Source organism: Bos indicus x Bos taurus, chromosome 5, assembly GCF_003369695.1.
Source record: "Bos indicus x Bos taurus breed Angus x Brahman F1 hybrid chromosome 5, Bos_hybrid_MaternalHap_v2.0, whole genome shotgun sequence".
Classification (NCBI taxonomy): Eukaryota; Metazoa; Chordata; class Mammalia; order Artiodactyla; family Bovidae; genus Bos; species Bos indicus x Bos taurus.
Window position 1 is genome coordinate 71,027,302 of NC_040080.1, and position 13,653 is coordinate 71,040,954.

General features: G+C 36.0%; 1 protein-coding gene across 1 annotated transcript in view; it reads left to right on the forward strand.

Moving 5' to 3' along the window:
* TBK1 (TANK binding kinase 1) overlaps positions 1–13,386 on the forward strand; it is a 44,096-nt gene extending 30,710 nt beyond the window's left edge. The window contains exons 14-21 of the mRNA XM_027542437.1: positions 3,634–3,755; positions 3,854–3,930; positions 4,531–4,570; positions 5,375–5,476; positions 5,605–5,701; positions 6,605–6,711; positions 6,935–7,006; positions 11,826–13,386. Coding sequence (XP_027398238.1) covers positions 3,634–3,755; positions 3,854–3,930; positions 4,531–4,570; positions 5,375–5,476; positions 5,605–5,701; positions 6,605–6,711; positions 6,935–7,006; positions 11,826–11,877 — 669 coding nt within the window. The 3' untranslated portion in view covers positions 11,878–13,386. The remainder of the gene's footprint in view (positions 1–3,633; positions 3,756–3,853; positions 3,931–4,530; positions 4,571–5,374; positions 5,477–5,604; positions 5,702–6,604; positions 6,712–6,934; positions 7,007–11,825) is intronic.
* The last annotated feature ends 267 nt before the right edge of the window (positions 13,387–13,653 follow it).

Here is a 13,653-nt window from a genome sequence, read left to right on the forward strand (position 1 = left end):
AAATTAGGACAAAATCTCTGCTGAAAAATGCAGTAGCATTTCAAGTAATCTCTGGATCTCTTACTAAAATGTGTGGTGGAAGAGCATGAAATTAGGTATTGTGAAATGACTCCTAATCCCAGATAGTCCCTGTTTACCCAGTGATTCCTGCCTGGCTACGTAATTAAGCAAGGCCTTCAATTCTGTGCATTCTTGCTTTTTTCTTCTTTAAAATGGGTAGTTTCGTACTCTGCCTACCTCACAGGTTATTGTACCAATTAAATGAGATAAATAAAAATGCTGTATATACTCCTGCATGCTTTTAGTATTTTAAGTATTCTGTCATGAAATGGATGTTAGAAATTTTAGAACTTGCTGTTATACTCCTTTTCTCTTTCCAAGCTTAGGCTGATTTTTAGTTATTTCTTTTCCTCAGTTTTAGATCTGAAATAATGGTTTTCAAAATATGAGCCATGAACAATTAGTAGTTGTAAAGTTTAATGGCATTGCAACCAGCAATGTTTTAAAAATGAAATAGAGTAGAAAATGTCAGAATGCATCACATATAAGGATATTACTAGTCCATGAAACTTTCTGTTCAGTTTTACTGTTTACGCTTTAATGATACTGGGTTAAAACAAAGTGAATTTCTTTCTATAGGTCATGATCAAAAACGTTTGGAAAATGTTTCTATAGAATAGACATGAAAAGTCAGAGAAACGGGAAATAGTTTTCCCCAGTATCTGTCCATATTAAAATATAGGCAGTCATATTGTTGTAAACGTTTTCTATTATTTTTTCTGCCTTTGTTTTGGAGCTTGACTTACCAGCTCATAGACCTCACGGCACTTTCAAGTGCTGCTGTCATTTCAGCACTTTGAATTGAAATTGCATGTTTTCTTTCATGGAGTCCAAAATGTTTCTCATTTTTATGACATTTTTGTGAGGATTTAGATTTCGTAGGAGAATCAAAGCATGGATGGTTAAAATATTCATGGAGTCTTACAAAGTCAGGGCTTTAACTTCAGGCCATTTATTTTTCACTAGATTTCAGTGTTTTTCCTCATACATATTGAGTTGTTGTGGCTCCTTCCCTAATGGAGACCTCAAAATTTTTTCCCACCATAAAAGTAAGATATATAAGTTAGAAAAGGTTATGTATATACATACCAATCAAAAATGATTATTAAAAGTTCTGTTCAGTTACTCTGATTCAGTTACTCTGATTCTCAGAGTAATTCTTGAAATAGCAGCCTCACCTCACATGAGAACTTGTTAGAAATGCACATTTTGGGGCCCCACCTGTTGAATCAGAAACTGATGGTAGGGCCCAGCAGTCAGTGTTGCAAGCTCTCCAAATGATTCCGATGGTGCTAAAATTTTGTCAATCACTGTTTGGTTGTCTTTTTATATATATTATTAAATGATTTTTTTCCCTATGTATATACAGTTTTTTTTATTTTTTGTATGACATTATAGTAAAGGCATTTTCCAGGTTTTTTTTGCTGGTAATAGTACTTTTTATTGTTTTTGACTATACTTCAGCCTGTGGGATCTTAGTTCCCCAACCAGGGATCAGACCCACACAAACTGCATTGGAAGCACAGAGTCTTAACTGCTGGACGGCCCGGAAGTCCCACTACTTTTTAAATAGACATTTAATAACATTACAGCCAATTGATTTATTATTAGTTTTATTTATTACCCCCCTAATGTTGGTCCTTCAGGTTGCTTGCTATTTCACACACTTTTGTGCTGTAAAAAAAAAACTTTGTCCATAAACTATTTTCCATATTTTAGAACTATAAGGTAACACATTCTTAACATTAGTGTTAAGAAAGATATAAAGCATGAAAAGCAAGATATGAGTTTGGCTATATAAGAATTTAAAATCTTTTTTTTTTCCTTTGGTCTGCTCCACTTGGCTTGTGGGTTCTTAGTTCCCTGACCAGGGATTGAACCCTGGCCACTGGCAGTGAAAGCATGGAGTCCTAATTACTGGACTGCCATGGAATTCCCAAGATCCCTATATGTTAAATGAAAAAAAAAATGTTAAAAAACAAATAGATTGAGAAAATGAGATAAAGAGGCTTTTTCTGTTGTTGTTTTTTTTTTAAATAAACACAGCTCATAGAAATGCATAAAGTGAAGTTAGTCATGTCTGACTCTTTGTGAACCTGTGGACTATAGCCTAGCAGGTTCCTCCATCCATGGGATTTTCCAGGCAAGAGTACTGGAGTAGGTTGCCATTTCCTTCTCCAGGGGATCTTCCCAACCCAGGGATTGAACCTGGGTCTCCCGCATTGCAGGCAGACTCTTTACCGACTGAGCCACCAGGGAATTTTTTCCCTAACAAATGCATAAGGAAAACATTAAATCTGTAGTAAATAGACATAGAACATTTATAAATGATTTAAAAATGAGTAGATCTAAGTGAAACTCTTGGGGTAAAAAGTTCAACCCTGATAGTAATAGAAAATTGCCTATTAGGATAACAGTAAGATACCATTTTGTCTTTCAAATTAACAAGGCTTTAAAAATTATCCCTTCTCTCCAACCTTACCTCAGTCTTTTCCTGTCTCTTTTCACTCTGTGTTCATTTATTTCTCTGCTCATTTAAACAAATGAGCACACACATAACTCTGGGCCAGACCTGTTCCAGGCAGCAGAATAGCCACGATGACCAAAATCCCTGCACTCCTCGAGTTATGGGTGTTTGTGAAATATTCAGTTCTTACTCCCTGTCCTGAACTGGCTTAAGGCTTTATCTCCTTTTCCTTGCTGTGAGTGATGTTATGGGCTGGCTTGTGCCCTCTAAAATGATACACCGGGAATTCTCTGGCAGTTCAGTGGTTAGGACTCCATGCTTTCACTGCTGAGAGTTACGGGTTCAATCCCTGGTGCCGTAACTAAGATCCCACAAAGCATGCAGCACAGTAAGCAAGCAGGCAAATAAGTAAAACTGTATAATGCCAGTGCTAACAGAGTAGGGTGAAAAGGGCACGTTTGTTTGTTGCTAGTAGCTGCCTAAACCATCACTTAAAACTTCGAAAAACAATAATATGTATCAGGACATTTAAAATATTCAAATATATTTATCCTTTAAGTCTAACCATCTTTTCTTTGTAAGTTATACTCAGATCTTTGGTAGATAAGTGATAAATTTATTAAGCTTAAAATGAACAGGGTCTTAGATGAAGTTTCTTTGCATTTTTTGTTTTTATGAGGACTTCCTTTTTTTAATCTCTAAACAATTTTGCATACCTACATTTATACCTGGGGTTATGCTAATAGTTCTCCTGTTTGATTTTCATGAGATAGAGTACTAACCATACTTTGTAACTAAAGAAACAGAAGCTTAACTGAATGATTACAAGTATTTTGTGTGTGTTTTTAAAAAAGAATATTTGATGTAAGCAGTGTTTATAAAATGTATTCATACTCATGTTTAATTACATATTGTCATATGATAATTATCATTATCATACTGAATACAACCTAAGAAACTGTCCTTGCATTTAAAGGTAAAAATAATTATTCTGACTTTGAAGTAATCTACAAAAGAAATACTATTCAGACATTCAGCTCATTGGCATTGTGATTTTCGTATCTGATTTTTGGTAATCTGGATCTAAACACTTTGGTTTTATTTAGCTTTCCAGTTCTCAGGGAACAATAGAAACCAGTCTCCAGGATATTGAAAGCAAATTGTCTCCAGGTGGATTGCTTGCCGATACATGGACCCATCAAGAAGGCACTCATCCCAAAGATAGACAGTAGGTTATAAGTGCATTGGTAGTTTCTGCTCTTATTATTAAATGTCCTTTTTCACATAGACTCAATTAATTTATTTGGATTTTTCTTCCTAAAACAGTGTAGAAAAGCTACAAGTCCTGTTAAATTGCATCACAGAGATTTACTATCAGTTCAAAAAAGACAAAGCAGAACGTAGTAAGTAAAATTTCCCATTTGTTAATCTAATGAGTCAGTCCTACTGGTTGTAATTCAGTTGAATTATTTGCTATATTTAATAAAGATGTCTACATAAAGTGATTTATTTCAGAGACTTGATTTCTGTAAGGCAAGAGGTTGAATGTATTAAAAATTCAACCTTTTGAGTATTTCAAGTCAGGGATCATGGTCTCTAAAACCTCTAGTGGCGATGCATGTAAAAGAAAGGAATGAGATTTGCCAATAGAGACTGAGGGGAAGTAGAGAGGAGCCCCTCGCCAACCCTGCCCCCATCAGAAGGGGAGAGCCAGTACTCAGATTCACCTAATTGTTTTTCCAGTCTTCCTAGATCTCAAGAGAAGCTAGAAATAGACTTTACTAGAAATATCCTGATTTTTAAATGTTGACAATTAATTTTTTTTAATGTTAGCAATATATAGACCAAATAAAAAAATTTGTGGGTTATATCTACCCATGGGTCACAAATTTGTAACATCTGCTTTAAACTCGTAGGCTTTTTGAAGTAATAATCTCAGAAAACAGTTGCATGTGATTTTATGATTCTACATTTATAAAAGTAATATATATTTTTATTTTTAGGACTAGCTTATAATGAAGAACAAATCCACAAATTTGATAAGTAAGTGTCCAGATTATGGTTTTTTAATTATATTTATTTGTTTTAATTGATGATTGCTTTACAGTATTGGTTTGATTTCTGCCATACATCAGCATGAATTAGCCATAGGTGTACATATGTCTCCTCCCTCTTAAACCTCCCTCCCACCTCCCGTCTCCCACCTTTTCCCACCCCTCTAGGTTGTGACAGCCTCAGTTTGAGTTCCCTGAATCATAGCAAATTTCCATTGGCTATCTGTTTTATGTGTTAGTTTATATGCTTCCATGCTACTCTCTCCATTCATTTCACCCTCTCCTTCCTCTCAGATTATGTTTAATAATTATTTTTGGTTATATTGTTAATGAGATTCTTCTTAAAGTTGTGATTAATCACAATAAAAAATACATCTTGATATTGGCTTTATATAGAACTGTTACTGAATGTGCACATATTTGAGGCCTACTCACCTGGCTCCCTGGTTCAGAGGTTACAGAGATAGGAGAATAAGGGGGACAGTCTTCTTCCGCTTCCTGTGCTCTGATTACAGAAGGACAGATAATAGAGAACATAGGTGAGGGCACACCTAACCACCTCTAACCTTAACCTCATTCAGTAAATAGATTTTGACTGTTCTCCCCTATGAACCTTCTTTTTCTTTTGCTGCTAAAATGTCTGTCTTAGAAACCTTAGGCGCTTTCTACTGTAAATATCCTAAACCCACAACAGTCGTTACAGGAAATAAATTTCATATATTTTAAGACTCTTTAATATTGGAAATAGAGACAGTGACATTGCTTTAAGCCCCTAATCATTTCTAAATTACAGGCAAAAACTGTATTATCATGCAACAAAAGCTATGACCCACTTTACGGATGAATGTGTTAAAAAGTATGAGGCTTTCTTGGATAAGTCAGAAGAATGGATGAGGTAAGTAAACTTTTTGGGGGGCGATTAGTGGTTGGCTGCACAATATACAATCTAATCTATATTACACATTTTAAGTAAGGGTAATATTTCCTTAGACTGCTTATTAATCGATTCTTTTTGGTTTTCAGAAAGATGCTTCACCTTAGGAAACAGTTATTATCCCTAACTAATCAGTGTTTTGATATTGAAGAAGAAGTATCAAAGTATCAAGAATATACTAATGAGGTATAGCTTCAAAATTATCTAGAAAAAAAGCCTTTTTCCTATTAGGGAAAATTAAAATTCTTCTCAGTTTAAATCTGATAATGATTAAAAAGAGAGAAATAGGATATAATATGCCTGTATTCAGCTCCACTTGCTCATTTGTGATATGTATTTTTTTAATGTACATAGTATAACATTTACCATTTGAATCATTTTTAAAGATATTTATTTATTTATTTAGTCTTCCCTGGTGGCTCAGACAGGAAAGAATCTGCTTGCAATGCAGGAGACCCAGGTTCTGTCCCTCAGTCAGGAGGTCCCCTGGAGAAGGGCATGGGCAGCCCGCTCCAGTATTCTTGCCTGGAGACTCCCATGGACAGAGGAGCCCGGCAGTACAGTCCATGGGGTGGCAGAGAGTTGGACACGACTGAGCAGCTGGCGCGCCTGTTTGTGTGCCTGTGTCTCGTCTCAGTTGTCGCAGGGGCTTTTCCGTTGTGGTGAACACACTCTCTAGTTCTGGCACTCGGGCTCTCCAGTTGCGGTGCAGACTCTAGAGTGAGTGGGCTCAGTAGCTATGGTTGCTCCACAGCAGGTGGGATTATTAGTTCCCCAACCAGAAATCAAACCCATGTCCCCTGCACTGCACAATGGATTGTTAACCAGTGGACCACCAGGGGAGTCCATGTGATACATATTTGGAGCCAAGTTTCAAGAACTTAGATGTTTTTAATTATAAAACATCTAATCATTTTTTATCATCTAAAATTTTTTTAAAAAGAGTTTTAGTTTAAGTATTATTGATAGTTTTGAAATTACAGCATAAAGTTATAATAGGCTTATTAAAACCTGTAATATTTGTTCCAAGATCTGTAGTAAGTATTCTGTTCTGTGATTGATGTGGTTTTTTTGTTTTTGATGTTTTAGTTACAAGAAACTTTGCCACAGAAAATGTTCGCAGCCTCCAGTGGAATCAAACATACCATGACCCCAATTTATCCATGTTCTAACACATTAGTAGAAATGACTCTTGGGTAAGAAATTTATTATTTGGTAACTGTAATGTTTCTATTTGTTTTTATTTTGTTTTACTTGCTCTTTTATTTTGAAATGTTTTATATTTGTTAGGAATACATTTGCTAATGTTATTTAATGGCTTAGATCAATCTAGAGAACTAAACATACTGTAAATATAATCGTAGAACATTTGCTTACTTTTTTTAAGCAGAGATACTTTCATTTTTATTTTGAATATAGTATGAAGAAATTAAAGGAAGAAATGGAAGGGGTAGTTAAAGAACTTGCTGAAAATAATCATATTTTAGAAAGGTGAGTAATTAAAAAATCATTCTGCCTGGTGATTATGCAATTGAGTGCATACGTACATATCTATACTTGTATCTGTCTTCCTATATCAATAGGTTAAGCAGTGAGAAAGGAGTATTAAGTTAGAACCCTTAGGTTTTGTGAATTTCATGATACCTTTTAATGTTTGGGATTTTTTGGATAAAGAAATAATTATGATTGATTTCATTTTATAGAAGTGCTGGTTAATACTAGATTTGGTGCAAATGTAATTGCAGTTTTGGGTCATGAATGTTAAATCATAACTAGGCTCAAACACATCTTTATTAGTCAAAATGCTGCTGCTGCTAAGTCGCTTCAGTCGTGTCCAAGTCTGTGTGACCCCATAGATGGCAGCCCACCAGGCTACCCTGTCCCTGGGATTCTCCAGGCAAGAGTACTGGAGTGGTGCCATTTCCTTCTCTAATGCATGAAAGTGAAAAGTGAAAGTGAAGTCGCTCAGTCATGTCCGACTCTTAGCGACCCCATGGACTGCAGCCTACCAGGCTCCTCTGTCCATGGGATTTTCCAGGCAAGAGTCCTGGAGTGGGTTGCCATTGCCTTCTCCATGTTAGTCAAAATGCTGCTGCTACTGCGAAGTCACTTCAGTCGTGTTCGACTCTGTGTGACCCCATAGATGGTAGCCCATCCCTTGTCCCTGGGATTCTCCAGGCAAGAACACTGGAGTGGGTTGCCATTTCCTTCTCCAATGCATGAAAATGAAAAGTGAAAGTGAAGTCGCTTAGTCGTGTCTGACCCTCAGCGACCTCATGGACTGCAGCCTTCCAGGCTCCTCTGTCCATGGGATTTTCCAGGCAAGATAGGCACCATTAAAATCAACAAATATTTACCAATGAGAGATAAGTGTGTTTATTCCTATAGCATACAAATCCATGCTTCGGGATTTGACGAACCCTTGGAAAGAATTTTCTGCTTCCTACTGGTAGCATTTTCCCTGCAAAAAGTTGTCTAGATGCTTGAAGAAGTGGTAGTCGGTTGGCAAGAGGTCAGGTGAATATGGCGGATGAGGCAAAACTTCATAGCCCAATTTGTTCAGCTTTTAAATGTTGATTGTGTGACATGCTGTTGGGCATTGTCGTGGAGAAGAATTGGGCCCTTTCTTTTAACCAGTGCTGGCTGCAGGTGTTGCAGTTTTCTGTGCATCTCATTGATTTGCTGAACACACTTCTCTCAGATGTAATGGCTTCGCCAGGATTCAGAAAGCTGTAATGATCAGTTGGGCAGCAGACCACGAGACAGTGACCATGACTTTTTTTGGGTGTAAGTTTGGCTTTGGGAAGTGCTTTGGAGCTTCTTCTTGGTCCAAACACAGACCTGGTCATCGCTGGTTGTTTATATAAAATCCATTTTTCATCCCACATCACAACCAATTGAGAAATGGTTTGTTGTTGCATAGATTAAGAGAAGATGACACTTCAAAACGACAATTTTTTTTGATTTGTGGTCAGCTCATTAGTCACCTGCCTGCCAATGCAGGAGACTTAAGAGATGTTTTAGAACCCCCTGGGTTAGGAAGATCACCTAGAAGAGGGCATGGCAACCCACTCTAGTATTCTTGATTGGAAAATCCCATGGACAGAGGAACCTGGTGGGCTCCAGTCCATGGAGTCTCAAAGAGTCAGACACAACTGAAGTGACTGAGTACGCATGCACATGAGGTACCGACTTCTCGAGGTTTTTCACCTTTCCAGTTTGCTTCAGATGCCGAATGACCATAGAATGGTTGAGGTTGAGTTCTTTGGCAGCTTCTTGTGTATTTGTAAGAGGATCAGCTTTGATGATCCTCTCAGTTGGTCATTGTCAACTTCCAATGGCCGACCACCACGCTTCTCATTTTCAAGGTTCTCATCTCCTTTCAAAACTTGTTGAACCACCACTGCACTGTAGGTTCACTAGCAGTTCCTGGGCCAAATGTGCAACTTATGTTGCAAGTTGTCTGCTCTGCTTTATGACCCATTTTGAACTCAAATAAGAAAATCACTCAAATTTGCTTTTTGTCTAACATCATTTCCATAGTCTAAAATAAATATAAAATAAACAGCAAGTAATAAGTCATTAGCAAAAACATGTAAGGTGAGACATGCACATTAATATGATGTCTGACAACGTAACCACATTTATTTAAGAATGTATTCCAGTATCAAATGGCAAATTTCAACAGTGTAAAACCGCAATTTTGCAGCAACCTAATAGAATTCTTTGAATCAGTCAGTGAAAACAAAAATCTTTTGCATATTATTTTTCCAAACATTTTCTCATTGGAATCATCATTTTCAGTTCTGAAATCAGATTTGCTTAGGAGATGGCAGCACTCTGATAGTGTAACTCACAGAACCCTCTGCACACCTCCTTGCACGTGAGCATCATCTGTTCATTGAGTTATTGGAGGAGCTGAGTGTCTGCTTATCTGCAGAATCCTAATAGATCAAGGAGAAAAAGTTGGAAAACATATAGAGCCAATAAAGCCACTTTGTTGGCTATTTTTCTCAGATTCCTTGTCTGTGTTTCTCAGAGAAGTGAAGTCATATTTGGCTCATGAAGGAAAAGCCTTCTTTTTCCAGCCCTTAGGTGTTTCTCCAGAGTCGTCTCACCACCAAGATGTTAATGCAAGGACATCATGTTTATGTGGTGTTTTGCATACTTGAAGAGCACTTTCATGCTGTATGACCTCACTAAGCATGCATTCCAGCCTTGCATTCCAGAGTCTAGCAGATTTGTCAGTGTTCCACAGATGCTGACGTTCATACCTGAGAAGATGAACTGGAGCTGGAACCCAGCCTCCTATCTCCTCACATCATCTTCCCCCCACTAACCCTGTTCTCTCAAATAAAAGACCACACAGCTTCCTAAGGCTTGAAAAGATTAAATGTCAGGAAATCACATGATATTTGAGCTACATGCAGAAAGTTATCAGACACTTCTGTGGTATCATCGGCCTTCTTAATGAATTTAATGAATCGGTAAATCAACTTTTAGCCGTATGTGATTGTAAAAATTGAAATAAAAGTCTTCATCTACTGTCTCATACTTCTCCACCCCCATAGAAGTAAACAATAGTTTGTTGTGCATGTGTATTTTATAAGAATGGAATCATTCTGTTCACACTGGTTTAGTCTTTTTTCACTTAAGGCTATATATCAAGAGCACTTTTTAATATCCATACCTATAGCTTTAGTTTTCTCATTTTCAGCGGCTGCCTGGTATTCTAGCGTATTCATCTACCATATCTATTTAGTGCATCCCTATTTATTGGGCATTTAAATTGTTTCTAATTTTTCACAATTACAAACCATGTTTCAGTGAACATAAATGTTCATATATCTCTTCATGTGCTTGTGTAAGAATTTTTGAAGGGTTGATTTCTTGAGGTTTCTAGATATGGAATTGTTGGGTCTAAGGTTATGCACATTTAAATTTTGATAAGCTTTGTTAGTTTGTTCTCTGAAAGACTTGCTTATTATCCCATTGAATGTTACCACTTTTTCAAGTGCCAATTTGTTTAGTAGATGTTGGTATCTTATTTTAGTTTGCATTTCTTCAGTTAATAGTGATATCAAACATCTTTTTATATGTTTCTTCTTTTTTTTTTCTGTGAATTGCCTGTTAGGTTTTAAAGTCTTTTCCTATTGGTTTATAGCATCTACATAGAAATTATCTCTTTATAACTTCATAAATTTATTCAAACTAGTTTCTTCACAACTTTAGCTAAATTCTAAATTTATCCAGAAAGGCTGAAGATTAGCAAGTAGAAAAGATTATTAAAATTTTTTAACAAAATTTTATTGATATATTGAATCACTTCTGTTTTGTGAAAGAAAATCCCCACTTCCCAAAGCATGTCCAATAAGTCATGTTTTATGTGCTGGCTTGACAATTCATGGGTAACCAGACCTGGCAGAATCATAACTTAAATATTTGAGTGACCACTTAAGGATTTGTGCCAGAACAAGTAATAGAAACCAAGTCTTGTGCACTGTCTCCACATAGATATCTGTCACTTCAGATTTTTTTGTATCTAAAATCACTTGTCATCCTTCCCAACTCAGTTTCCCCTGTAATTTCCTCCTCCTCTTCCCCTTTCTTCTCCTTCCATGAACATAAATTGTTCTAGACACTAGCTCTTTTTTTTGCTTCCTTTCATCATGTTTGGTAGTCTTCCTTCAAACTGTCCCCTGTTGCCCTCATCGGCCTCGTTTAGATCTCCTTCCCTCCCTCGTGAGCCATGGCCATCATCTCCTACTTGTATGCCTGACCAGCCCTTCTCCTCTGCAAACTAATCTTCCCAAATGCTGATCTAATCATACCACATAAATTCCTGCTACCTAAAAAGTCAAATATAAATTTGTACTGAATTCAGAGAATATAATAGTCTGATGCCAGCCTAATCACCCAATTTTATTCCTCCAAATAACATTCTGTTCTAGCAGGATTCCATTCCACACTGTCCCTGACTCCCAGCTCCACATCTTTGTTTATAAATCCCATCCCAAAGAAATTACCCAACTCTTTCTAATGCTTTCTAGATTATATCACTCCTCGTTTTCTCTTAAGAAGTCTTCCCAAGCCATTGAGTTGTATTTTTTCCAATATTTATAATAATACCACTGTGTTTCAAATTAGAGCAAGTGTATTTTGCTCTATTTTCAAAATAGAGCAAATTATAGTTGGTTAACTCTTTAAAAAGAATAGTTTGTTCATCTAAGAAGTATTTTATATTCTTTAAAATGTTAGAGGTCAAATAAATGAATCTTGTGAGATTGCCTTTTCTTCTTTTGTGTTTTAGGTTTGGCTCATTAACCATGGATGGTGGCCTTCGCAATGTCGACTGTCTTTAGCTTTATAAGAAGTTCGAGGCAAGTTTCAGTTTGCACAAGAAAATAATGTCGAGGCATTAAATGAATGCCTGTATAGGTGGTCTCTTGTTTCTATATTTCACTATTTGATGTGGTCATGTAAATATGTATAATATTGTAAATACATAAAAATATATAAATTTTTGGCTGCTGTTAAGATGTAATTTTACCTTTTAACATTCGTAATTATATGAGGACATTTGACCTCAGTTAGCACTTAGAAGAAAGCCATGACCGATATTCTGAGATACTGATGGTCGACTTTTCTGAGTAAGGCCAACTAAGTCATGTATCTCCGACTGCCTGCTGAAAACATTTTTTAAGTGGAACCAAAATTGGCATCCTTACAATCAGTAAAGGCTGATTGTTGACACGTTTGTAAGTGACAGAATGGTGAGATAGCTTCTGTGAGTGGAGAGCTGAGCCGAACCACTGTTGTACTAAGATCTCAGTTTTTTTGAGAAGGATAAAGTGGCATTATCCCAGTTATCCTCCTGTCTGTTTAATTTCAGGTAAATTACTGAGCAAAATTTTTGAAGTGATGAATTATTAAAAACTGTTCATTTTTTATTTTGGCCATAAATGTATAATTGTCATAAAAATTTTAGGATCATTTCAACTGTTTTAGGCTGTACATTTCTTCTTTACTTTAATTCTGCTTACTATTTCATGAAGAAATATCAATAAATTTCTCGATTTTAATGTAACAGTTTGTATTTTTCTGTGTACAACAGTTTGAGAAACAAAAGTTATCTTTTGAAAAATAATGTGGATGGTAATGGTCAATTAGCCTTAGAAATTGGATGAGGGACAATTCTGTGTCTCTTCTAAACCATTGATTCCAAATTTAGTAGAAGTTCTTACATAAACATACGCTGTACAAATCCAAAAGAGAGCCTTCTCTTTGAAAAATGTACCCAAGGTTCTAGACAAAAGAATTGTGCTCAATACGAAATTATTTTATCCCAGAAGGATTAGGTTTTGGTTTTGGTTTCTCATTTCTTAGATGATTGAAGTATGATCGTGTACAACCTGTATATCATGAAGAGACCATGTTTTAAAGAGTAAATAAATTTTGGCTACTATGGACACTGGAAAACTGAAAACGGATTAGGATGTTATTTGAAATCTCAAATTGATACTTTATTGTGGTAGGGAATTTTAAGTGTCACATGTACACATTATAGAAATAAATACATGGGTAAATGACATTACTTTGATTGTGACAGTTATCACCATCAAAAATTGTTTAGTCAGAGAATGTGTGGGGCAAGGGGGTGTTTAATCTCTTATAATTTTAATTTTCCATTTGACCATCTAACATGAATGTCTTTAATTGTGTAGTTTAAAAGTTTATGTCACTGAATACTACGTAATAATTTTACCTAAGTTATATGGTCAGTTAATATATTGGAAAATTTCATTTTTATTCAAGCACCTCTAGAAAAGAACATCAATAAACAAACCCTTGCTGTGGGGACTGTATTTGTATAACTTGTGTAAGTTGTCCTGGTAAGATCAGTTCTTATCCACGCTAATAATTGGTTAAGACTTACTGTTCTGTTCCTCATTACAGCAGCATGTAAATCAAGCACACTTGCTTTCAATAGACTACTCTCAAGAATGCATCTTCATTCAAAACACCTTATGTCAATAAATGCATAGTGACTGCTCTGCTAACCAAATTTTCAGAGTTACTATGTAAGTAAAATTAGCTTTAAAATAAGTTACATCTCTAGTTTAGTAGCTTTTTTTTTT